At 40.6% G+C, this 27,158-nt stretch overlaps 1 protein-coding gene across 3 annotated transcripts in view; it reads left to right on the top strand.

The window, feature by feature from the left end:
- The window catches only part of RASGEF1C (RasGEF domain family member 1C), a 79,680-nt gene extending 52,752 nt beyond the window's left edge, over nucleotides 1-26,928 (top strand). The window contains exons 5-14 of one of the 3 annotated variants that reach the window (XM_083488192.1): nucleotides 1,253-1,465; nucleotides 3,159-3,233; nucleotides 9,712-9,807; nucleotides 11,949-12,051; nucleotides 12,270-12,349; nucleotides 13,519-13,614; nucleotides 18,486-18,581; nucleotides 19,395-19,518; nucleotides 21,298-21,370; nucleotides 22,622-26,928. In XM_083488192.1, the coding sequence (XP_083344318.1) occupies nucleotides 1,253-1,465; nucleotides 3,159-3,233; nucleotides 9,712-9,807; nucleotides 11,949-12,051; nucleotides 12,270-12,349; nucleotides 13,519-13,614; nucleotides 18,486-18,581; nucleotides 19,395-19,518; nucleotides 21,298-21,370; nucleotides 22,622-22,646 (981 nt within the window). In that variant the 3' untranslated portion in view covers nucleotides 22,647-26,928. Of the gene's footprint in view, nucleotides 1-1,252; nucleotides 1,466-3,158; nucleotides 3,234-9,696; nucleotides 9,808-11,948; nucleotides 12,052-12,269; nucleotides 12,350-13,518; nucleotides 13,615-18,485; nucleotides 18,582-19,394; nucleotides 19,519-21,297 lie in introns of all 3 variants that reach the window. The other 2 variants (XM_083488190.1, XM_083488191.1) reach the window with 2 other exon arrangements.
- The last annotated feature ends 230 nt before the right edge of the window (nucleotides 26,929-27,158 follow it).

Genomic DNA, 27,158 nt, shown 5'->3' with positions numbered 1-27,158 from the left:
AATATAAACAGCCAAACATATTCCAGGAATCTCCTTTTCCAAACAAAAGAAGAAGTCTGTTGCTGGTGAGGTAGTGTTGATTAGAACTAGAAAATAAAACATAAAAATTATTCCTGAACTTAATAATTGCAAATATACATACACAGTCATAAATAAAAAGATGCATTTAATGCTTGCTCTTGAGTCATTATACTATTTTTATTATTTAAATAATTGCTACCCCACTCTTCAGCCCCAAGACTCCCAGGGCAGTCTCTCTACCCCTCCTCTCTCACATACACACAAAGGGGGAGGTGGGGAGAAGACGGACAGACCCTGCTCCCCAAGCTTACCATTGGGGGACATGATGACACTATTATCTATTATTCTTATTCTTAATTATTAATTTTATTACCCACCCTTCACCAATAAGCCCCAGGACAAGATTAGTAACACTTAAAGCAGATTATGAACACAGGGAAAGGATGAGCCCCGAAAACACAAATCTCTTGACGCCAGGGTAAAGAGATATGTCTTCAGTATTTGCTGAAAGCTATATATTAAAAAAAAGCCCAATGTACCTCTGAGGAGTTCCATAACTTAGGGGGTTGCCACAGAAAATGCCCTCTCCCACATTGCCACCCCTCCAAATAAACTTCTGAAGGAGGTGGTATTACCAAGAGAGCCCCCTTTGCTGATCTTAACATCCAAGAGAGTTTGTAAAAAGAGACAGAGACAGTCTTTCAAATATTTGGGGCTCTAGTTGTTTGCAGATTTAAACACTGATATGAGCACCTTGATTTGGGCCCTGGAATGTACAATCCATTTTAAATTAGCACAGCCTTTCACAATTCTGCATGGGCAGCTTGGGCAGAATGTCCCGTTTTTTGAAGCCTCACATCACAAAACTAAAATGGGAAGGTGAAAGCTAATTGGTGCTGTTTCCTCCCCCCTCCCCCCTTCTGTATTCCACACATGTTAAACTGGCATTGTGGTCAGTAGGCTGAACTAGCACTGGGCACAGTTGCTCACATGTTTTTGACTGGATGCCAGTCTTGTGGTAGAGATCCATAGGATGGAGCTTAGGGTGGACCTATAATTAAGCTGACTGGAATAGTTTGGTTGAAAATAAGATTCTAAGCCACGAATGGTTTATGGATATTTCCCAAATAGGAACATTCAATCATACCTATTTTATTTTTTCCAGCTCATGGTTTGTAATGTTTTTCTTTTCCTCCCCCCCCCCCCGTTCTTTTCCTTTTCCTCACTTCAGGCCTACTGGAAAAAGATGAATCAGCTTCTGCAGACCCTGAATCAGAAGCTCGCAGCTCTTAACCATGGGCAGGAAGGGATAGTCAAGATCAACGCAGCTGTCTCAGACAAGGTGGTTGCTTTTAAAAGTAAGCCCCCATCCATTCAACGAGAAATGATGAGTGTCTGCAGTGATCCCTACACCTTGGCACAGCAGCTGACACATGTGGAACTGGTAAGTGGAAAGCAAGACTTTTTGCTTTATCTTTAATTTAGGTAAGACAACATTTTCTAGAAAATCCCTATTGAGACTTTCAAGATGGTTAAAATATTATCAAATCCCCTTTCCCATGGTAGGAACTCAAATGTGTTGTGGTAAGTTTCTGAATGTAGGACCACAAGTACAGGGCATCATGTGAGTCCTTCAGTCCAAGCAATTGCCCATTGGGAGGGAATAAGATATCTTACTACTAATAACAAAAGCTAAGTTATATAGTGCATCTACAGTAGACCAAATATGTACTATTCAGGTTAATGCTAGTTTCAGATGCAGCCATCTTTCCCCCCCCCCCCACATGCTGCAATATGATACTGATTAGTATTGGTCTTGATGAATGAAGAACACAAATTTTCTCTGAATAACCTTTCTGAAAGTGTTCATCCTTAAATATTTGCAAAAAGTTGAGACAGGATGGTCTATTTGGGTCTGGGAGAGGGTCTTGACTTTTCCTTCTACATCATCTTTCAGATTAAAATATCCCCCCCAGGTACTCCAAACTGCTAACTGCATGTTACATTTTCCCAAATGGGGCAAGTAACAGACTGGGTGAGTGGTATTTTAATCAGGAAAAGAGTTCAGGGAGAAAGGATTAAATATTCTTCCCAAGTGACATGGTCCCAATCCAAATCATCCATCCCATATATGTTGTTTGCACACACACAAAATCAGACCTGTCATCTTGACTAGTTTGGTCCTGAAGCATTCAAGTTTTTAATCAAACTTTTCATCAGTGCGTAGCAGGTTCCCAGTCGGAACCACTGCTGTAACATCATCACCCCTTGTTTTTATCCACTAGTCCATTCTCATTTTTATTGTGAGGATTTCACAAGTTTTCAATGAGGTGCCAAGTCATCATAGGTTTGATGTGTAGTTTATTTACCAATAAATGCATATCTACTTCTATAACCCATGGTCTTAGGACAACGTAGACATGATGTGGGAGATTCATGATTAGGAATGCCCATGGAATTTATTTTAGCAGCCTTACATGGAACTGATGCTCTTGCATTGATTTTAAAACTTTTTTTCCTTGTCCATTTCCCACTAGCACTTTCCTTGATGTAAATTACACTCCTAATTGCACAAAGCTACTATTAGCTCCACAGGGCATATGTGTGTAATGGGCTTAGATGCTATGCAGCTGGGTTCCCACTGCCCCACAGCACCTCATAGCCACTTTGGTGCAGTTATGGTTATGATCAAGGAAAGACAAACCAAGGGAGAATCTAATCACAGAACTCCAGTAGCCTAGTCTATTTCAGCTGGAATGTCTTTCCTGCCTGTGCAGTATAGACTCTAACCATGCTGTAATTGCTTTCTCTGTTGAGGATGAGGAATCTGTGGACTTGCTAGATGTTGTTGGACTGCAAGTCCCAGTAGCCCCAGCTAGCATGGCTATTGTTTGGGTGATGATGAGAGTGTTAATCAAGCAATAGCTGGAGGGCCACAAGTTCCCCATCCCTGCTGTAAGCAATTCCTGATGGAGAGTAAACTAGGCAGAGCTAGTCTGCCAGCCAGTGGTTTCATAAATTCCTTTTAAATTCTGGTTTCAGATCTGAAGGGTGCAACTTCAAGCACCATAAAGTGAATAAGTGATTCCCAGGCGTGCTATATTACAATTTGTTTCTCACTTTATTTCTTGCAAAAGGAAAGACTGGGTCACATTGGACCTGAAGAATTTGTTCAAGCATTTGTCCATAAAGATCCTTTGGAAAGCACAAAGGTATGACTAGCACTATTGTTGCTGCTGCTATTTCCAGTTGCATTTAGTGGCGGACCTACATTTTTTGGTGCCCTGAAGCTTGAACTGATATGGGGGCCCCATTGCAACCAGAAATGAGGTCTGGGTAACCACTGTTATCTTCTTCTGTGGGTTTGTTCCATGACAGATCACCACCATTTATTTATTTTTAAATTAACTACTGCATCTCATACAGTGGTACCTCAGGTTAAGTACTTAATGCGTTCCGGAGGTCCGTTCTTAACCTGAAACTGTTCTTAACCTGAAGCACCACTTTAGCTAATGGGGCCTCCTGCTGCTGCTGCGCCGCTGGAGCACGATTTCTGTTCTCATCCTGAAGCAAAGTTCTTAACCCAAGGTACTGTTTCTGGGTTAGCGGAGTCTGTAACCTGAAGCGTATGTAACCTGAAGCCTATGTAACCTGAGGTACCACTGTATTTTTATTAAAATAGCTGCACTGACATGTCAAAGTCACTGGTGTGAATAAAAATTCCCTATGCCTTATAGCTTTCAAGCTATAACTCTGTTGGAAGAGTATGAGACTCTTAATCTCAGGGACATGGGTTTGAGCCCTACATGGGGTGAAATACTCCTGCATTTCAGGAGGTTGGAATAGATTGTCCTTTTGGTCCCTCCCAACTGTTCCATGATTCTGTGGTGTGGTGAGAATGAGGGAAAATTAGGGAAATATTATATACATGCATGATGGACGTTTAGAAGCATTTTTTCTGAGCAATGTGGAATAAAGTTGCTTCTGGGGCCCCTCTGGAATTAGGGACCCTAAAGTTTATGATTCATTAGTTTCATAGTAGATCTGCCCCTGGTTGCATTACCCATTCTGAGTGAGCAATTCAAAGAGTGGGATGTGCAGCAATTGGGACTACACAGTAGGCAGTACACATCTGTTTATATTTATAGGGAGGCATCTAGAACATGTTTTTCAGAGTTGCGTGAAGCTGTGGTGTTTAGGACATGGTGCTCATGCACACAGTGTACATTTGAAATAAGTCCACGGAACCATCTCCTACCTGAATGTTCTTTTGGGGTTTCAAATGCCCCTGATGTGCACCTTGTAGCTGGAATAAGAAGAAAAGCGTGGTTTTGTATTGGTAATTAGAGAGTGCATATTTTAATATTCTGTGCTGCAATCCCAGTAGGGGGGAAATTAGCCTCTGCCTGTGCATGCTCAGCTCCTTGCTTGTTAACATCAAGGGCAACATGCCCATTAGTGTCTGTGAGAAAGAAAATAGGAGAAGGTGCTGCTTTATGCACTATTGATGCACAGATAATTCTTCAGAAGCAGGTTTTGGCATGTGACTAGCTGGATGTAATCACAATGCAGTAACTAAAAGCAAAATATTCCTCAGACTGATAATACAGCACCTGTAAGGCTGGTACATTGGAGATGAAATATGTTAAAGGAAACTTCTTAATGCAGCATAAATTTCTGATGGCTAGGAAATTTTGTTCACTTACAATGCATACAAAGAGAAGCAAAGAATATTCATTGAAACAAAAGAACAAAATACCTGGGGTTATTGGTATGAGGAAACTGGCCCCTTCCCTAGTTGGACTACAGACCTATCGCATTAACATCTGTAGTGATGAAATGCTTTGAGAGATTGGTCCTTCAACACCTTAGGACATATTTTCCACCAGATTTTGATAAACATCAGTTCACCTATAGGAGAAATAGGTCAACAGATGATGCCATAGCTACAGCCTTTCACCTTGCAGCGAGTCATCTGGAGAGACCGGGGAATTATGTTAGAATGTTGTTTATTGATTATAGCTCAGCTTTTAATACCATCCTTCCGGACATTCTTATCAAAAAGCTGATGGAACTAGACCTACCTTCTACCATCTGTGACTGGATCAAAGGCTTTCTGAGGGATGGGACACAAACAGTGAGGATTGGGCCTGTTACATCTACTTCCCTGAAGCTCAGCACTGGCACCCCACAGGGATGTGTGCTGAGTCCCTACCTGTACTCGTATACATATGACTGTATTTCATCTGATCCATCCACTGCAATTATTAAGTTTGCAGATGATACTACCGTAATGGGTCTAATTACAGGTGGGGATGAATCAACGTACGGGGGGGGGGGGTTCAAAAAGTATCTACATGGTGCCTAGAGAATAACTTGCACCTAAATATTAGCAAGACAAAGGAGATGGTGTTGAACTTTCGGAGGAAGAGAGGGGAACTAGCCCCGTTGTTTATTCAGGGGGATGTGCGGAGAGAGTCTCTTCCTTTAAATTCCTGGGAGTTTACCTTAGTGAAGACCTCACTTGGAAAATCAATATAACTCAGGTGGTTAGGAAGGCCCAACAGAGACCCCACTTCCTCAGGGTCTTGCAAAAGAACAATGTTAAACAACAATTGATGACCTCCTTCTACTGGTCCACAATAGAAAGTGTCCTCTCATATTATATCACAGTGTGGTACGTTGGCTTGACAGCCACGGACAGAAAGTCTTTACAGAGGGTGGTGAACACAGCACATGATATCATGGGCTGTACCCTGAGCCCGTTACATGACATCGCAAGGGATGGTTGCCTTAGGAGAGCGAGAAAAATTCTCAGGGATGATTCACACCCCGGCCAGCACCTCTTTAATCTTCTACCCTTCGGCAGGAGATATAGAAGTATAATCAGTTGTACCAACAGGCTAAAAAACAGTTTCTATCTGTGGGCTGTTAGGCTGCTGAACAGAAAATAATATAGTGCAACTGGCTTTCGGGGTTGGTGTGTAATGCGACAAGCACACAGAGTGCAATGAGATTGTTCTGGGGGGGGAGGCTCAGTTAATTTCATTGTACACAGGTTGTACATTGACAATAAAGGTATTATTATTATTATTATTACAGTGGTGCCCCGCAAGACGAATGCCTCGCAAGACGGAAAACTCGCTAGACGAAAGAGTTTTCCGTTTTGGAGGTGCTTCGCAAAACGAATCTCCTATGGGCTTGCTTCGCAAGACGACAATGTCTTGCGAGTTCCTGCTGGTTTTTCCCCCTCCCCCCCCCCTTTTCTAAGCTGCTAAGCCGCTTATCAGCTGATCCGATCAGCAGATAAGCCGCTAAAAGCCGCTAATCCGCTAATCCTTCAATGGGCTTGCTTCGCAAGATGAAAAAAACCGCTAGAGGAAGAGAATCACAGAACGGATTCTTTTCGTCTTGCGAGGCACCACTGTATTATTATTATTCTCAGCAGGCGTTGCACAAATCAACAAATACCTCAAAATTAGCTATGTGTCTTGCAACATCTGCCATCCATTTTCCAGTGGGATTTTAAAGGGGAGCATTTTGTGCTTTTGCTTCTTAGTTTGCTGGGATTGAGTTAGGGTGCTTGGTCACTCCATTATTTATTGCGGGCTATGGGAGGAAACTTTCTTTTTCTTTCATTGGCTTCCAAATAATTTTTTGAGTCTGTAGATTATTTTGACCGCCAAACTGCAACTCAGAGAACTTTAATTTCCTTGCTGCTTTCCTTCCTCCCATAGGCCAGTCATCTTCCCCTCTCCACAATTGCTTGTGAAGCATACATATCCCCAAGTGCTGCTCAGTTCAGCAGACAGGAATAGGGGCAGAAAATGGGACTGGGTGAGGTGGGGGGCACAGGCAAGAAGTGGTGCCATTCACCTGATCTCCAGTTGTGCTGGGGAATGTAAAGGTTTAACACACATCTCTAAGTTATAACCAAGAAAACCTGTAGATTAGATGATAAAATGAGGACATAGTAGTAAATGTTGGTTGAAACAGAAACATGTCTAGACTAAAACTGAATCAGATTTTAAAAAGCAGGCAATGGAGCGTTCATAGAATCACAGAATTGTAGAGTTGGAAGGGACCACAAGGGTCATCTAGTTCAACCCCCTGCAAGGCTGGGATAGCTCAGTTGGTAGAACAGGAGACCCTTAATCTCAGGGTTATGGGTTTGAGTCCCACATTGGGCAAAAGAGTCCTGCATAGCATTTTGTGTACCAATTGTGTCATCTTGTGATCAGGTGCATTATTGTCACAGAGTAGGGTAAGCACAGGGTGTGGCACAAATTGCAGCTTTGCACTAGCACAACCACCCTTACATGAAACATTTCATATTTGTTTGCTAATCTTTGTGTGTGTGTGTGTGTATGCACACACATGCATGCACAGTCCAAAGACAGTGACTGACCTAAGCTACTAAATTAAATTAAGGGGGAAAAGTTGAGATGATGAAATGAGGACATAGGAGTAAATGTTGGTTGAAACCGAAAGACTTCTAGAGTGAGACTAAATTGAACTAAAAAAAACAAGGAGTGGAGATGTTGAGTGCTATGTTAATGGATGCCCAAAGGCTTTGCGTGCCATGTAGCATTAAATATACTTGGATATAAAAGAATCCAAGTATAGCAACGGGAGAAAAGTACAAGGAGTAATTAAGGATAATGTAACAAAATATGAGATGGAGATGACAGAAGAGAACAGTGTGTGAATTCCAGAGAGCGAATGGGAAAGTGGTGGAACTAGAATTCAAACCCATTTTGTCAACTAGAAAATAAATACTAATATGGGTAGCTTCACCTAACTAAGATTTAATGAATGGTTACATTCATTAGATGATAAGGTGCTGCTACATGACATAGCTGCTGAATACGCAAGAGAGTCAAGGGGGGGGGGAATTACAGCAAGCCACGGATCCAGAAGCAAAATGTGACCCCATAAGGGTAGGCAACTTCTCAGACCCAGGAACTACTTACCGACAATGACTCTGTCTTGCCAGGATTCAAGCTCAGCTTATTTTACCTTATCCATTTCACCACTGTGGTACTATATTTCATAGTTTAACTTGATCAGTTTGGTTGCCCTTTCCTGGACCTTTTCCAGCTCTACAATAATCTTTTTGAGGTACAGCAACCATATACGGCATTCCAAGTGCAGTTGTATCACAAATTTGTGTAACAAGGGTTATGATATTGGCAGTTTTATTTCAATTCCCATTCCTAATTAGCCCCAACATAAAATTTGCCTTTTTCACAGCTGCTGCTTGCTGAGTTAACATTTTCAACAAGCTATCCTCTGTGACCCCCAAGATCCCTTTCCTGGCCATTCACGCCGCTTCAAACCCCATTAATTCAGTATGAGCAAGGCACTTCTGCCTGCTGCCATGCACTGAGACAGAGAAGCGAGAGTTATATTTATTGAATTTGCATCACATCATACTGCAATGGGCTCCAGGCTGCTTACATTTTAGAAGTGCCTCCTGTTTCGTGTGATTCCCCAGTGCCCCCTTTTAATCTTCTTTAGCCTTAGGATACATTTCTACAATACAGATATATATGCAAACATTGCGAACACTCAAAATCCCAGGCAACACCCTTTCCCAGATTACCCTATGCATGAGAGCCCCTTTTCGCCAGCAGAAAACTTTGTCCTCATGGAGCTCAAAATTTACTCATCTTATCCTCAGGCTCTAAAATAGAAATCAATTATCACATTAATGAAAGAACGAAAAATCTCCTGATACCCTCTAGTGGCTGCAAACAAAAAATAATAGGGAAAAAATCAGAATAATCAGCCATCTCTGGAAGATTATCCTAAGGAGAAGGTGGTAAAAGGTGCTGGAGATGATTTAAAATCATCAAAAGAATTCAGATACCAAACTAACCTTCTCACTCCCATGCAATTGCCTAGTAACCACAGCCGAAAGAGCATGTCACAAAAATGACATTTCCTGATGAATTTTGCCATCTGAGTGACTTGTTTCACAGCAACCAATGATACAGAAATAGGTCAGCGATAAAGAATTGGGTAGTGAAGATATTATTTTCTCAAAGACAAGAGCATGCGAAGGAAATAATATTTTAGGCAAAAAAATATTCTGTACTGTAACTCTATCATATTTTGCTTTGCTGTTGATTCCCCCCAACTTAATCAGAAATTTTGTTTCATGCAAGACAACACCACGGGCAATTGGATTTGCCAAACTGTAGGAACTCTTGGGAGTCAAAGGCGTAAACTTAATACATATTACATGGAAAGGCGTCCTTGTCTGATTTTATTTTCTCCAGATTCTTGTTGCATACAGCAATATCCTGGCTGTTAATATCCTAGGGAGCACCAATTGGAATAAATTGCCTCGTGTGCAATTGCTGTAGGCAAAGTGGGACTGTTCATCATTCACTGATTTGATTTGTAGAAAGCTTTGCATTCTGTTAAGCCCAACACATCTGCCACTACCCACCCACTGACATCTAAAGCTCAGTCCCACGTACGTGTGTGTGTGTGTGTGTGTGTGTGTGTGTGTGTGTGTTTATAGGTATATGTCCACATGCTTTTGAATGTTGTTGATGATAGAAATGTATGCTATTGATCATAGAACAACACTCTACAGTTACTGTGATATTATATATCTTATTATATATATTAAAGCACAGCAGAAGCTAGTTTGTGTCATGTCAGGTCTTTGTTTTTCAGCCTTGTTTCAGTGAACAGAAAAAAACTAGCAATCTTGAGGCCTATGTCAAATGGTTCAATAGACTCTGCTATCTTGTAGCAACAGAAATCTGCATGGTAAGTTGAATACCATTTGTCTGATTGTGGAACTTTGAGACTATTTACTCACAAAAGTGGAGGATAAATATTTTTTGGACTAATCACAGAATGTACTTTGGGTTTTTACACTTTTTACACTTTTCACAGAAACACTGCGATATATAAATGGTGAAATAGGCTATTGATGCAGTGATAGAGCAGTAATTTTGCTGTAGAATTTTAGACAGTTGTGTCTCATAAGTGGACTGTGTATGAGCAGTTTTCCTCTTGCCCTGCTCCTCTCCCAGGGAAAACCCAAACTTTAGTATTAAATTGGAGCAAACATCAATCTGGAGAAAACCTGAATTGCTCTTTGCTCCAATTGAACGCTGTTGGTTGGCATCTGTCTGTATCCAACTAACATGTCCCATCAGCACAAAGATTCACACTTGCGCAACAGAGATCCCCCCTTTCCTCCTCCTGCATGGACCTGGAGCACTCTCCAAATCCTCTCCAGGTGGGGTGGGGAAGACCCTTAGAACAGATTTAGGAGGTGCATGAGGGGAGGGGGTGAAGTACCATTGTGCAAGCAGAGATCTTGCAATGATGGTGCACATTAGTTGGATACCACCCTTTGAATGCAATAGACTTGTACAGTAAATAATGGAAATAACTTATTATTGTGTTTTCTTCCCATCATGGTCTTAAGGAAAGCCAAGCAGAAGTATGGGGTGCTATCGTTATAGTATCACCCTGTACCATTTGGTTGTTGAACTAACCCAGGCTACGCACTCCCCATGCATATAAAGCATTTGTCTTCACCCAAGGAATCATGGGAACTGTAGCTTGTTAAGAGTGCTGGGAACTGTTGCTCTGTGAGAGGTAAACCACAGTCCCCAGTATACCTTGGCAGAAGTCATGTGCTTTAAATGTGTGGTGTGTATGCAGTCTTATCTGAGAATGTTTGGGATAACTATTCTCTTGCCAAGACCTATCTGCCTCAGCTCTAGCCCACTCACTGGTGCTATGTGGCCCTTGACCATTTCCCCCAGAGAAAACATGGTCTTTGACTTAGAGGTTGCCCACTCTGCTTCTAGAACATACGGAAGTGCCCATTGTTTGTGACAGGATACTGGGTAGATTGATGTTAGGTAATTTTCACTATATCCATTTCCAGCTAAATCTCTTTCACAATTCAATCCTTCTGACTTTAACTTCTTTGTTATCACGAGAAACACTTGTAATATGATGAACAGTGTATAAAATTTGAAATTATTGTGAATTGAAGATATTAAGGATGAGCATTTACAAATGTAAAACGAAAGACCCAAGAAGGGAAGTGGAGGAAAGTCAGGGGATTTTGAAAATCCCACATTGGGGAGTTGTGATGTGATATTTTTCTGTTATTGTAAAAATTAATAGAAAATAGTATAAAAGAGAGAGAGAGGAACAGGCCCAGATTAAAGCAACTGGAGGTCTTGGGAGGCCCTGGGCTAGGAGGACCTAGGAGGCCCAAACTTAATAGCATTTGATCATGAGAAGCAAAACATTGTTACTAAGCAATTGGGCCTGGATGGTAAAATCTGTTTTTTGTATTTTTTGTTTTGTTTCATTTTATTAAAAGCAAGAAGCTGAGGGCCCCCTTAGATTACGAGGCCCTGGGCTGTATCCCATGCAGCCCGTATGTAAATCCGTCACTGGGTGGGAGTATTGTGAGATACAAGAAACACAAAAGAAAATTCTCCAGAAATCTACTAATTTCAAGATTAATGTCTTTTCTCTCCTCTTAAGACCAAGTCCAGAAAAAATTGCACTGATTGGCACCAAGCCCAGAAAAAGTTACAGTAATTGACATTTTATTGATAGCTAGTTGGACAGACTATCATTGGAATTAATAGTCTTTAGAGTACAGGTTTATGTGTCAATGTTGGGTCATTGCTTGAAGAGATTTTTAAAGGTATATTAGACTTTGGTCACTCTCCCTGGTAGGATCTTTGATTTTGCAAGTTGCCAGCAATGAGTGTCATTAATCAAACAGCTTGAATGGGATTTTGTAGCTGTTTTGAAATCAATTGAACTGTAGAATAGGGCATCTCTGTCTGGCACAGAGTTCTGACATCTCCCAGGGTTTTTTTTACACTTGTCTTCCATAGCTGTTTTATCTGTCTGTTTATTTGCAGCCTGCAAAAAAGAAGCAGAGAGCACAAGTCATTGAGTTTTTCATTGATGTTGCTCGCGAGTGCTTTAACATCGGGAATTTTAACTCGCTGATGGCAATCATATGTAAGTGTGTTATTGTCATTTCTGAATGATATTAGGGATATGTAAAGTAGATTCCCTTTCCTAATTGTTGTAACCTGCCCTGGGACCTTAGGGTGAAGAGTGGACAAGAAATTGTAATAATAGTAACAATAACAATAACAGTAACAGCAACAACAACAACAGCAGCAACCACAACAATAACGTCCTCCTCTGTTCTTTTTCCTCTTATTTTCCTCCAGCCGGTATGAACATGAGTCCAGTCTCCAGGTTAAAGAAGACGTGGTCAAAAGTGAAAACAGCCAAATTTTTTATCCTTGAGGTAAAATGTTCAGAATTACGTATTTGCTATTCATGCATTTATTTAAACTGGATATTGCTAGGCAAGGGCCAAATGATATGATGGGCTTTGCATATCACATTAAATTAAAGATGGAAAAGAAGTAAAAAGCAGAAATATCAGGAATAAAGTCCAGACCACAAATGGGTGCAAATGTATTCTTTTCCAGTCTTGTCTATTTAGCGCAGGCCATGGTTAAGAGCTATACTGAGTTCTGGTGTTATCTTGACTTAACTAGCAACCCTCATGCTAGGATTGACGGGCATTATAACCAGAGAATATATCAAACAGCTACCAGGTTATGGGCAATCAATGCCTTAAATCTGTCAGCAGGGAAAATTGCACATCAGACTATCCTGTGGTAATTTGGGAAATGTCTGTATTTGCTTGGAATCAATTGTGAGGCTCACTGCTGAGGTTCCTATGATAATGTAAGTTAGGCAAGCCATTTCCTCTTTAGGGTACTTTCTGAAGATCATTTTAAGGAGCAACCCTCAAGTATACCTGTGCTTCTTAATTCAGTTAACAAGTTCTACATACTATACAGCTGTTGTTACCGCTTCAGTCAGTCCTTCTTGCCACACACCTTTGCTTGTCTTGGTACAAGTGGGCTCCCTCTTGAAAAACCGAGTGGACTGCCAGTTTGTCCAGCATACAAAGTTGAAGTAGGCCTGTCTCATTTGTAGATGTATGTGCATGTTCACACACACACACAAATGCATATGTGTATGGTGTAATTACATGGTCGCACCACTGTACAATCCTGGCATTGCTCTGCACTCCGGAAACAGATTAATCGAGGAGTGGCAGTTGCCGTTTAATATTCTGCCATTAGGGTGAACCATGTGTGCTCTGTGTGTTTGTCTGTGCCTAACAACAACAAAATAAGTAGTGGCCACTAACAACAACAAAAATCATCATATGGAAGCATCTTTAGAAGTATTCTTAGAGGACTGAAGGGTTTTTATCATGACAAAAATGTTACGGACTCTTAAGAAACTAGATGAAAATAAATGACTAGAAATTGACCTGAAAAGGAGGTGTTGAGTAGTTTTGTCTCTAGTTCACCTGTATTGCTTACCACATCAGCTTTGCACTGCAAAGGCAATTCAAAATATCTTTTGATCTTCCAATGTTTTCTTCCTCTCTAGCATCAAATGGACCCTACAGGTAATTTTTATAACTACAGAACTGCATTGCGGGGAGCTGCACATCGGTCCCTAACAGCACACAGCAACAGGGAAAAGGTATTATTACTATCATCTTATTTTTCTGCCAAGAAGCTCAGCACAATACAGTGGACTCTCGGGTTGCGAACGTGATCTGTGCGCATCTGCGCACGCACGGGTTGCGATTCGGCGCTTCTGCACATGCGCGAGCCTGGAAGTAACCCGTTCTGGTACTTCCGGGTTTCAGCGGGTCCGTAACCCGAAAAAACACAACCTGAAGCGTCTGTAACCCAAGGTATGACTGTAAACATGCTTCTACACCAATATTATCCTTACAACAATAAAGGTAGGTTAGGCTGAGAGATAATTGACTGGACAAAGTCATGCAGTGAGGTCCATGACCAAGCAGCGACTCAGCCTGTGTCTCCTTCACTTGCTCCAGATCACCATGCTGCCCTGGAACTGTTTCTTTTCACAGCCCATACTGGCTGGTTTTATAGTTGTTCATCTTTTCAGCATCCCTGCATGAGAGGCAAAATACTGTGATATTCTGAAGGTTGCATCCAACTGTTGCTCAGCTGTCAGTGTCTTCTATCAGTAGAGCAGGGAGGGAAGAAATGCTCAGTGATTCCTCATTCCCCCACTGGAGGGTTCCCAGCCCTCTGGAGCAGAGGCAAGACAATGTGGTGCAGGTCCTTTGAAATGAAGATTCTGCAATTATATAGGCTCCCTGATTGCCTCAGCTGCAAGTAGCGAGGTGGGGAAGAGCCCACACCACTGGGGAATCTTTTGCCCTAGTCTGAACAAATAGATCCATAGGGAGATGATAAGAGGTATAATAAGGAAGGATATATATAATAAGGAAATGAATATGAGACAGCCACATTCATGCTTGAATGAGAAGCTGATACTTTTAAGATGCTTATGCAGTCTGTCTCTAAGGTATAGCCATGCAAGCCTGTTTCTCTATTACTTATCTCATTTCCTGTGGAAGTCATTCATGCTGGTTACATGGGAAAGTTTCTCTTTAAAACCAAGGGCAGGAGAAGGTTAATAGTCAGATGGAAACGCAAGGGATAAAAACTACATCCGCCTTTAACTGAATGCATAATGTGATAGTTGCCAAGAAGGTGTTTATGCATCAAATCCAGCACCTCATCATGGTTTGGTGTTTTCAAATCCCACAGCCACTATAGCTATAATTCTGCTCTCCAAGCCTTAATGCCATTTCTTCTTTTTTTTTAAAAAAAATGTAATATTTTTACTCACCCTGGGTCAAATGAAATGAAATGTGATTGCTATTAATTTAAAGATAAATATTGTCCACTGCTGGTTATATATCCAACCCCTCCCTCCTCCTTTTGAAGTACAGGTATATAATATAATCTGACACTTTGGGCTTAGTTTTCTTAATGCTTGAATAGAAATGGGGGGAAAGACAGAGGTTAAATTAATTAAATCAGGTAGAGATTGAATATATTTTTTGAAAGTTAAAAAACACAGCTTTGAGTTGTGAGTTGCTGTGGAAAGTGTGCATACCCACACGCATACAGAGGATTCGTTATTTGAATGGAAGTGTATATTACATCATGGAGTGGATTTTTTTCCAGGCAAGTGCAGGAGATGAATATCTTAAGACCTTAATTGACTATCTGATTTGACTTGCAAATTCTCAGCACGTTGAAGCAGACACAGTGACTGCTGCTCACAGTAGACTACACATTCAATGTGTCATGCATTCCAATGGACTGTTATCAGAAAGTAACTGTGTGGAGAATTTAATTTAGGGCTAAGCAGAAGAATAGGATCTGAACAGGGAAGCCAAAATGACATTCTCACATTGTGTATTGATGCTTTCTACTTTTGAAAGCTGGGGTACATTCCACGACTCTTTGTGTTTGATTTTAAAAAAAATTGTTTATACTGTAGTTAAGTCATTCATTGTTTATTTACATAATTTATATTGTGCCCCTTCAATATGTATTTACGCTTCCAAGACACTCAAGAAAAAGGAAAAGTACAAAAAAGTATACAGTAATAGTAAAAAAGAAGAGAATGATGTGAAATTTAGAAATAGTGGGGCCCTCTTTGTATGACAGACAGAGTGGGAGTGAGTGGGGAATTCTAATTGTTGCCCTTAGTGTAGGTTTTTTTAAATCATGGGATTGTTAATTTGTTCATGTGATTTATTGGACTTGTTTTCATGGATTCCGTGAGGATAGCGTATTTTTTGCTCTATAAGACGCACCAGACCACAAGACGCACCTAGTTTTTGGAGGAGGAAAACAAGAAAAAAAATATTCTGAATTCCAGAAGCCAGAACAGCAAGAGGGATCACTGCGCAGCGAAAGCAGCAATCCCTCTTGCTGTTCTGGCTTCTGTGATAGCTGCGCAGCCTGCATTTGCTCCATAAGATGCACACACATTTCCCCTTACTTTTTAGGAGGGAAAAAGTGAGTCTTATAGAGCAAAAAATACGGTACTTTATGTGCTCTTCTAATTATCTGCCTAATGATGACTCTTTCATCAGTCCCTTGGCCCAGCCTGTGACAGTGCACTAATTTCAGCTGCGTCAAAATGATCTCTCACACACCTTCCATCTACACACACACATGTACACAAATACACCAGAAAATACAAAATAGGTTAAAATACATATCAGAAATCCAACTTACAACATATACAGATAAATCATGTGAAAAGCAATGTGTGAAGTGGTTAGAATGCAGCATTCTTGTTGATGTGTGGCAATCAGGACTGCTCACAGTATTCCAAGTATGGTTGCAGCACATGATGACATTATGATATTAGCAGATTTCGCTTCAATCCATTTCCTAATGATCCCTAACATAGCATTTACCTTTTTCACAGCTGCCAGCCACAAACTGAGTTAACATTTTCAACAAGCTATCCACTATGACCTCAAGATCTTTTTCAGTCAGTCATTCACCGCCACTTTAGACCCTATTATCATCAGTGATGTGGATATGAATTTTCCCCAGAGTGCTCTGTTTTTCTGCAATTTTCTGTGTCGTAAGGTCATTAGTAACAATGAATGGCTGCCAATTGCAAATAAGAAATCAGGCTAGCTTTGTTTACTAAACACAAGGAAAGTAAACATGCTAAGTTAGGCTATTCTCTAGGGCATCAGAACATTATCTGTTGCAAATTAGCGTATGCAAATTATCCTAATTTGTGGAAGCACTGATAATTATATCCTGTTACAATTCACTTACTAGTGGAACCACATTAGGGCTAATTTTTCAATATGAAGATTGGCTTTTGATAGGGGAGAGTGACAGGAGAGGAGCAGCTACATTATCCTTTTAACATACACTTACTTTTGTTTCGTGAATATTTTAGCTTCAGCAAGTGCAAACTCCCTCTTGGGATTCCCAATGGCTTTCTTTTTTCGATGCACATACTGCTCAGGCACACCAGTACCATAAATAACTTGAGGACATTGGTTGCCAAACCAAATGACTACTTTACTGCTACACTTTTCCAGAGTCTTACCTTTCCTCAAGGCTATAGTACTCTAGTGTGTACTTAAGTTACAGCTCAGTTCATTTACCAAAGGACCTGGGGATATATTTGAAAGATATGCCCAGCTGACTTATTCATTCTCACTTTAATGGAAACTATAGCTCCTGTAGGAGAGGCAGGAATTCACTAGCTAGGTGAGTTTAAATCTTCTTCAGGGAACCTGGCACAGTGTTTTATGAGTGAAGAGGACCTGCCCTTATAAGACCCTTGCGAGCTACACTCCAGGTCAAGTTATAGTGAAATGAATAGACCATTGTTGCTCTGCAGAATAACCTAGCAGACTTGCTTATCTACCTTTGCCCTGTCCTTGGCTGATAAAGCATCTGAGAGAAAACTGTCTACAGTCAGTCAAGTATATGGGCAGTGGCAGAGGAATATGTAGTGTTGTTGCTGTTTAGTCGTTTAGTCGTGTCCGTGTTTATATATCTGAATAGAATGCTATGGAATACTTTCTCAAGTGAAGTCCCCCTGGCATGGATACTGACATCTTTTGGGTGCCTAAATTAAGCCTTCCCTCTTTTTCCAGGCATTTCACAGATTATGATCGAGCTATGTTAATGTTTTAAGTTTGTATTACTCAAGTATTATTTTCATATATAAAAGTATTTATAGACCACTATTTCACTGTAAAAAAATCAAAGCAATTTAAAACAAAAGTACATAAATCCATATAGTGAAAACCATTTAGTCCCCAGACTTGATAAGTTAAGCATAGTTCCAAATCTGAATAAAAAATAAATATGGTATATTTTGGTATATACCAAACATGGTATAAGACAAGATAGATACCCAATGTAAATCCATGTTGCTTCATTTGATACTTTTGAAATTTACACCAGGTGAAGATCAAACTTAGTGTGAAACATCCAGCAGATAGGTACCGACTTCACGGCATATCTTTCGTTCCCTCCTGTGAAAATTCTTTAAATCAGAGCCTTTGTCATGTTAAGTCATGAGCATCTACTTTTCCATATGTTGGCTTGACTGGGGTTTAATTGTTAATGTTCACTTAATCAAGGGTTTATGCAACTTCATTGTGCTCTTTGCCTCTTTACTGTCTGTGCACTGGTGAAAGTTGCTTATTAAAATGTTAATGTTAACAAAATGATGTTAAATATCAATGTTACTGAAATATTAATAGGTAATAAAATGAAACCTTAATTCCACAAAGCTTAGATAGATTGTGTTTTGCCAATTCACAGAGAAAATCTCTTCTGCATGACAGCTATTTTGTGGGTTATCTCTTGTATCTCCTCTAGGCCTCACTAGTATTAGTATTTCGTCATTAGAGTAGTACTGTACACTGAAAAGTTAATCTCTCTTTTCTTCTGGTGAATGAACAGTTCTTTCATGCATAAAGAACAGAACTGCGAAAGATAATAGTCATGTCATTCTTTTCACAGATTGTGATCCCCTTCTTCAGCCTACTGATCAAAGACATTTACTTTTTGAATGAAGGATGCGCCAACCGCCTTCCAAATGGACATGTCAACTTTGAAGTACGTGCAGCAAACATCTTTGTCAAGCAAGTGGTTGATAGGTTCTTTGAGCCCTTGTGCTTACGTTCCAGAATGCAACAAAAACCATACATGAACAAAAAATTATTACCTTGATTACCCCCAAAGTCAAACAATTCCCAGCAGACTTTTTCATATAAATCCTTTAAACATTTTTTACTTAAGAGTTTTCAATTTCAGATGGCATGGTCCAAAAGCTCATATGCAGAAACACCATGCACACACTGGGGGGGGGGGTGTTCCCCAACTCCCCTTCATGCTGAACCCCCCCAAACTACTCAAAAGTTATCTCCCCCTTCAGAGATTTTAATTTTTTTGTTTTACATGTTTTAAAAGGTAGAGCAGTTGGTGGGATTAAACTTCTGGTTCATATTCAGCTCCACTAAAACTGTTGTAATTTTATATTCCAAGTGTTGCAAGAAATGCCTGTTATTTAAAACACAGTTTGATAGCAGCAGAGGAAAAGAGTAGCCTGTGTATTGTGTGAGACATGTGCATTGCTTACCTGAGATATGCAGATTTTATTACAACTGCATAACTCTTTTCTTTAAAATATTTCTATACTGCCTTTCATATGCAGTTACCAAAGCACCATCATTTCCTTTCATGTGTTACAGAAACACAAGGAAAGCTGTGCTGGACAAACAACCCACTTGCTCCTACCTTTAAAAAATAATATACCAGACACATTAAGCAGCTAACATTTTTGAGGAATGTTAAAACCACAGAAATAATTTTACTGACACACAAATTCCGTTTACCTAGACAATACTTTTTCTTCCCCAATCCTTACAGAAATTCCTGGAACTGGCTAAGCAAGTAGGTGAATTTATAACATGGAAACAAGTAGAATGTCCATTTGAGCGAGATGATAACATCATCCACTATTTACATACTGCGCCCATCTTTACTGAAGATGGTAAGAAATTCCTTTTTTGACAAATGCTATAGTGGTTCACTACTAGCATTGTTCCATAGTTAATGATAAAATATGATTTTCAAAATGTCTCATCGCACAGATCCATTGTCTACAATATAAGAATGATTATCTGGGCCTTTATTGTTTCCATAACTTTTTGACAAGGCATCTTGCTCGTAGCAAATCATCTGCATGCAGTGCTCACAGAGAAACAGGCCTGACAGTCATACTATAAGGGGCAGTTCTGAATGTCATTGCTGAAAACATTCAAAGACAGAGTTACTGTTCCCTATAAGTCAACCAGTCTATCTCTCTCTGAGTTTGTGATGGCTGTAGGCAGGAAAAGCAGAGCTCAGCTCACAGCAGAGATCTAGTTACCTCTTAATATGTGCTTAAAGGGGGAGAACCCTTTCAATTCAGTTCTTTCATCATGTAATTAATCATACCCATTTGCAAATGAGTTTTTGTCTGACTTCTCTTCCTGCCCATCCAATCTATCATGTTGCTCTCTGCCGTCTCCTAATGGGTTAAATCAGTCGTATCCCATTATCATCAGCATCTGAGATAAGGGCTGAATTTGCTAGCTTTGCCTAGACATGCCCATAGGCTTCACTGACTTTTAGATTGCTTCTGAACTTTTTGATTTTTAAAGCGCAGTCTTTAAAACTCATCCACATTAATCAAACAGGACAGCTGAGACTTCACTGGCCACACATGAATTTAGAATGTAGCAAGGAAAAATTATGTCCAAGCTGCACAAGCAACAGCTGCCCAAGCTAACATATATCTATATAATAATTATAGTGAGCTCTATAAAAAGGAAACAAGAAGAGCGAAACTCTGGCAGTGCTCAGAGTCTTCTGGAACAGCCAAAGGCATTTCAGAAGTTCTCCTGTTAGAGTCCAAGACAGGAACTCTAACTTGTTTAAGTATTGACTCCAGGAAGGTGAAGCCCACAGGTTGGTAAGGAGAAAGCAGGTCTGGAAAGACTTCTGAGGCTGCCAGAGAGTCCAGGAATAAACCAGGCAGCCCAGATTTAATCCACAAGTTCGAAGGGCTCTTGGCTGTAGCCTCCACAGCCCAAGCTGACTCTCCTAACCAGACTGGTTCCTCCTGTGTTCCATGTCAGACTTTTGGCCAGTCCCTTTCCCCAACTAAGATTGCTTTGCACACTATTTCTCTCGGTTGATGCTACTTCTCATTTGAGCAGAGCTGCGACCTTCTAGATAGTGTTGGACCCCAAATCCCATCAGCCCCAGTGAGCATGGCCAGTGGTCAGGGATGTTGGGAGTTGTAGTTCAGCACCACCTGGAGTTCCCCAGTCCTGTTGTAGAAGAACCTTTTACACATTATATGTGTAGTTATCACCCATGATGATACATACACTGATATGGTCCAGTACCGGTTGCACTAACGAGTGGTTGGTCTGAATGAAGATGCACATCTTTTCTTCTTTAGTAGAAGCTGTCTGCGGCCAATTCAGTCAATTAACATTTGAATAGGTATGGGGATGAAGATCCAGATGCACATCTGTATCTCCATTCATGCTGGCTCCAATCACCCATTAAGTTTAAACTGTGGTTACAGATATTTAAGCACTTTGAGCATGTGTTGCTTGATCCTGTGCATGCTTACTCAGATGTGAGTCCCACTAAGTGTGCAGATGAGTGTCAGCTTACCTAAGAAACATAAACCTCCTTGTTTGATTAGAATGCTCCCTTGTGGGCTACTGATCGTCTCAATAAGGAATGTTGCCTTTTAAAACCTCCTTTTTTTTAGGTTTGTACCTGGCTTCCTATGAAAGTGAAAGTCCGGAAAACCAAACTGAAAAAGAGAGGTGGAAAACCTTGAGGTATTATTTCATTTATGTTGGATCATGATCTTCTGAAGTGGAAATAGGTAGATATGGGCACAGAGAGGGCGGCTACTGGAGTTTGCACACATAGCTCAGCTAGCAGAACATGAGACTCTTTAATCTCAGGGTTTTGGGTTCGAGCCCCAAGTTAGGCAAAAGATTCCTGCATTGCAGGGGGGTTGGACTAGATGACTCTTGTGGTGCCTTCTAACTGTATAATTTTGTTTCTGTGAACAGATACACATACACACACACATGTAATGGATGGCTCCTTTTAATGGAGAACCCTTTTGGGAAGGGGCAACTGATACTGGAGAAGTGGAGGAAGGAGGGCATACTACTGTGACATGCACTTGTGTGTGTAGCTTGGCTCAAAGGCAGTAATACCATAAGATACTTACTTTTGCTTAAAAGTACACTAATGGCCAGAACACAATCATGGCTGCTTGGGTTCAGATTGACCTTTGAACTAAGTCTCCAACACTTGAGAACCCTTAGGTATTCTCTTCCACCCAATTGTTACCGGTGATTATGTTGCATTATGCTGCTGGAGTTGTTGGTGTCACTTATACCATAGAGATATCTGTGCTAGTTTCCATCCCCGACAATAGAATAAAGGGGCACATCACATGAAGCCTAGCTTTTAGAGGATGACTTAGTTAAATGGGAGCCACTCTGCTGTGACATACTGATTCTAGAATGAACAAGCTGAATTAGATTGAAGGGTCAGGACTATTACCTTTTTTAAAAAGTGCATAGCAATGCTCATAATATGACTTCGTTAGAAAGCATAAAAACAAAAAACTTCACTATTTAGTTTCTTTTTACTGCTACAGTAAGACAATTTTAAGACTGAAAATGCTGTTTGTGGACACTTATCTTTCCTAAATGTGTCCTCACAATACATGGACGGAAATAGCTGGAAGATGCATGTCTTTGTGTCTTAGAAACATTTGATAATATATCAAAATGTGAGTAGGAAAAGTGGTAACATGGAGAGTGACAGTTTCCTCTATTGCTTGGTCAGCAAAGCTTCTTGTTTAATATGTGCCCCAGCAGTGTATTTTGGGGGTTCTCCTGAGGTAAGGGCTACACCATTTGAGTTTGACCTTTGCTCCTGTTACTTCCCTTGGGTATTTGACATAGCCAGTCATCTATTCAGTGCAGAACAGAAAACATGGCTATTCTGAATTACTCTCTGTCACACTTTCTTGCTCTTTTACCTATTCTCACGTTTCTCCTTTGCAGGACAACTATCTTAGGAAAGACTTGAAGCTAAAGATCTATAATTGCAGTAGGACAAACAAACAAACAAAATCAGCAAAACTACTTTGCACTACTGATTCCAAAGATGCCTATTTGGGATTTATGAGATTTTATTCTTTATTTTTGTGTGCATTTTGGACTATTTGTGGTTCACTGGATTCAGAGGTGTATTTTTACTGCACGCACAATGATGTTTTCTAGCTACTCTCAAACAGCAAAAGGCCAGGAGATGGCTTCTTCATGGCTGTACCAGAACAGAGTTCTTATCGCTGTTTACACTTGCCTCTGAAGGAAGAGCAAATGGCACGGAGAGCCATGATGCTGCAAACACAAAAGATTTTCACTGGAAAGGTACAGGGTGTGTGAAGCAGGGTGTATTGGACAATAACTCTCCAAGAGCTGTCAAAAGTGCATTATGCTAAACACAGCATTAATCTGGCCACTTGCTACATAAGGGGGAGAAAAAACTTGTTTTTTCCTCTACAGCTTTCAGCCTCAGTGAACAATATTCTGGTGGCAGGAGATAAAAGACTTAATACAAAGCCACATCAGTATGGAAAAATCCATGCAAACGCTTCCCTTTTTAAAAATAATAACATAGAAGCATATGAGCTGTGAACATTCATTATTTCTCCTTATGTTTGGGGTGTATATCATTATTATTATTTCCTTACAGTCAACTGCTAAGCTGTTCTGATGAAGTCAATGGCTTTCAGTCATACTTACCTCTGTATAAAGCATGTAGCATATTCTCTAGTTCTGTTGACTGATGACTCAGAGAATAGTCTTCAAAGGGGCCTTACCTCATTGACAATTGATGGAAGATTAATCTGTTAAGGGCTCTAACAGTTATTTTCCTTTTGCCTGCTCATTTTGTCTTCATGTCTAAGGCAAACAATATTTGAGAGGGGGAATTACTAAGACGTTGGGGCTCTTTTTCCGGTGCATTTGAGAGAACACTTTTCACTCCATGAAATGTTGCACTTTGGTAAAAGAATTGTCTACACACTGTTCATAAGGTTGGTTTCTTATTTTATAATTCTCCTCTTTATGGTCACTGCTCTCCCTTTACGTGAACAGTTTGCCATCTATTGTGTTGTTCAATAGAGATCAGGAAGCTGCTGCATAATACAAATGCCAAGTAATAATTGCTTAGTTATTGTACTTTCATGTAAAACAGATGTAACATAACTCTTTTTAATAATTTAAATATGAAATAGGATGGAAGTAAAATTCATATCTCTTGTCACTAAGTGTATAGAACTATGGGGAGGTGTGCAAGCCTTCACTTAGTAACTGAGGCTGTTTTTGTAACAGGATTACCAGTTCAGATGTCGAAAACCAACTGTGCATGTTGTAAGTTTGGTCTTGGAATGACATGTGCTCACTACATATAAAAAAAGATAACTGACACTCATATTTAGGTGCATATCAATGCATTCATGGTGCAGCCAAATTTCAGGATCCTTCCATCTCAAAAAAAAAAAAAAAAAGCTGGAAGGAAAATAGAAGTTGGGTGTATCCTGTGAACAATTGATTGCCACACATTACTTCTCACATGTAGTGGCAGCTGGTACAATCCACAAGAACCACCTCTGTTTCCCACCACATGTAAGCTTTTAGCATAACGATCAAGGATGAAACAGACACTCTACTGAACAAGCATTAGACACCAGGATGTGTTTGAACAGTAACTTAGCTAGACTGTTGATTTCAAGCTCTGAGTGTTTCCCCACACGAGACTTCCTCTGGGGCTGCTCAGAAGCTGACACTGGTGCTTTCTTTTAAATGAGGCAGTCCTAACCTCTGAAATGCAACTCAATGACTGCATCTACCGGGACTTGTGTTATCACTTCTTGAAAAGCCTGTTTATACACTCCCTTGTTATTTGTGTTCTACAGTGACATCTTGTATCATGGCAGCTAACGCTGGCTTGAAAACACTTTATGCCAGTCTTTTACAAATAAGTTACTAACTCATAAAAATGTATGCTTGCCTGCCCACCCACCCTCCCTATGTGAATTGCTTGTAGCCTAAAAGAGACCGGACAAAAAAGAAAGAGAGAAGGGGAAATATTTTGTAAGTTTCATTGCCTGGTCACCTTGGCAGATTCTTATTTGTCACAGACAACCAGGCAAGTGTCTATATACAAACTTGATTTATGTGATCAGTACCACTATGTGGTAAGGTTTTTTGTTTTTAACAAAGTTTACATTTTTCGCATAGAGTGCCACAATGTAGAAGTTGTTTTGGGTGGCTGTTGCATGAGAGCTGCAGTGTTTGGACCCACTGTTAAATCTATTGAGGTCTCTTTCCATAATGGTTTTCAGCATCTGGCTTGGAGGTAAGAGACCCGACTCTGAGAAACCTTAGGGAATAGGTGAGTTGCTGTAGGACTGGAGAAAGGGCAAAGGTTGTCTTAATCTTCAAAAGGGGGGGATCTGGCAAACCACACACCAGTCAGTTTGCCTTTGGTACTAGAGAAGATGCTGCAGTAAAGTTCATAAAGGGTATTGTATTGCTGGAATCCTTGGTTGCATTTCTTATTGAGTTCCCTACCAGGAATGAACTAGAGGGGTGGTCTCAGCAATACCCTTGACAAACAGAATGTGAAGCAGCCAGTCTGTAAGCATCTTGATAAACAGTGGTTAGCAGAAGCCGGAATTGATTTGTCAATAATAAATTCTGCCCAACTAATCTTATCTTCCTCTTTTTCATTGGCTAACTAGTGTAATGGATTGTGGAAACACAGTGGATGTGATTTAACAAAGCATTTGGCAAAGTCCCCCCGTGATATTTTGATTGGCAAAGTGGTTAATTGTGGGCTAGATGATAATACTGTCAAGTAGATTCAGAGCTGGCTAGAAAACTACTCAAAGAGTGCTCATCAGTGTTATTCATCAAACTGGAGGGCTTTAAAGTGGAGTGCCATGGTGCTTCATCCTGGATCCAGTACTCTTTAGCATCTTTACCAATGATTTAGATCAGGGGTGGATAATCTTTTGTTCTCCAGATGTTGACAAACTACAGCTCCCATCATCTATGACCATGGGCAATCGAGTTTTGAGTTCAGCACCTGAAGGGGCACAGGTTAGCCACCTCTGGATTCAGGTGGAGGCTATCCTTATCAAATTTGCAGATGACACAAAACTGAGAGAGATTGTTTCAGAAGACAGGGTTTAAATGCAAAATGACCTAGATAGAATGGGAAGCTGGGTCCACCTTAACAAAAAGAAATCCAGGTAAGAAAAATGCTAAAATCCTCCACTTGGGTGAGGGTGGAGGGAAATCATGCCAAGGTGTAAGGCACATGGTTTGGCCGCAGTACATGTGAAAAGAATCCTGGGACTGCAGTAAATCAAAAGTTGACTTCGGCTTGCACAGTGGGGTTTCCCTTTCTTCTTGTCACCCTTGCAGCCCCTTGTGCATCCTCCAGATCTGTTGGGGAGTAAATTTAGGGGAGTGTATGAATGGTTGTGGGGAAAGGGGGTGGACCTTGGAAGTCTGTTTGCACACCATTGTGTACAACCATGTACTAATAGGGAGACATAATCTGGAACATTATGACCAATTCTGGGCATTTCAAATTGGTTCAGAGGAGGGTCAAAGGTGTAGAAAATATATCCTGTGATCAAAATTGAAGGAACTGAATGGGCAGGATTCACTCAGCCAGCCTGTCAGCAGAAGCCTTGTATAAGGACTTCCACTTGAGCAATGGGGCTCCCCTCCCTCCACTCTCCCTGCCTGCCCCCCACACACTCCAAAATTGGCTCAGTGGAGGTTAGGAGAACCTCCAGAACTACACACTGGGAGAAAAACGCTATACTGAGTTCCATTCAGTGTGATTAGGCAGGAAAAGAGAATGCTGAGGGAGGACATGATAGTACTCCTAAAAAATCTGAAAGACTGTCCCACAGAACAGGGAAGAAGACTGGACTAGAGCTTAAATTACAGGATGGCAGATTTTTGTTGAGCATTAGGAGAAATTCCTTAATGGTAAGAGCAGTTTGACAATGGAATCAATTGCCAAGGAAAGCAGTGGCCTCTCTCTAGTCGTTGAAGTCTTCAGACAGAAGTCTGTTGGGACTGATCAAATTTTGGATTTCCTGCATGGGCCAAGAAGTTAGCAGGTGGACTCCAGTTGTATGATTCTATGAAGCAAATGTTATGGCTGCTCGTTGGGCATTACATCTGCACTCTCTAGTTGCAACATTACACATTGACCAGTTTGGCTGCACTGATGTTACAGGGGAACAAGAAGTTGAAAACGAAGTCCATTCTCCTTAGTTGTTTTTTTAAAAAAGCTAGTTGATCCTGGATTACTCACCCCCCCCCCCACCCAGAAAAAACCTTAAAACTTTATTGGCTGTTCTTGGGGGTATGTTTTTAGGGAGGCTATCTGATAACCAGGATGATAAAACCAGAGCCAGTTTTGATATTCCTAAAGAGTTTGCTATTAACATTTGAATATGTGCTGATGAAAAGAGGTCCTTTTCAGCTTAACAGCCTTCTGTATGAA

This window comes from Podarcis liolepis, assembly GCF_965112155.1.
Source record: "Podarcis liolepis genome assembly, chromosome: 2".
NCBI classification, from domain to species: domain Eukaryota; kingdom Metazoa; phylum Chordata; class Lepidosauria; order Squamata; family Lacertidae; genus Podarcis; species Podarcis liolepis.
The sequence above is the reverse complement of the archived record's forward strand: the minus strand, read 5'-3'. Positions and strand labels throughout refer to the sequence as shown.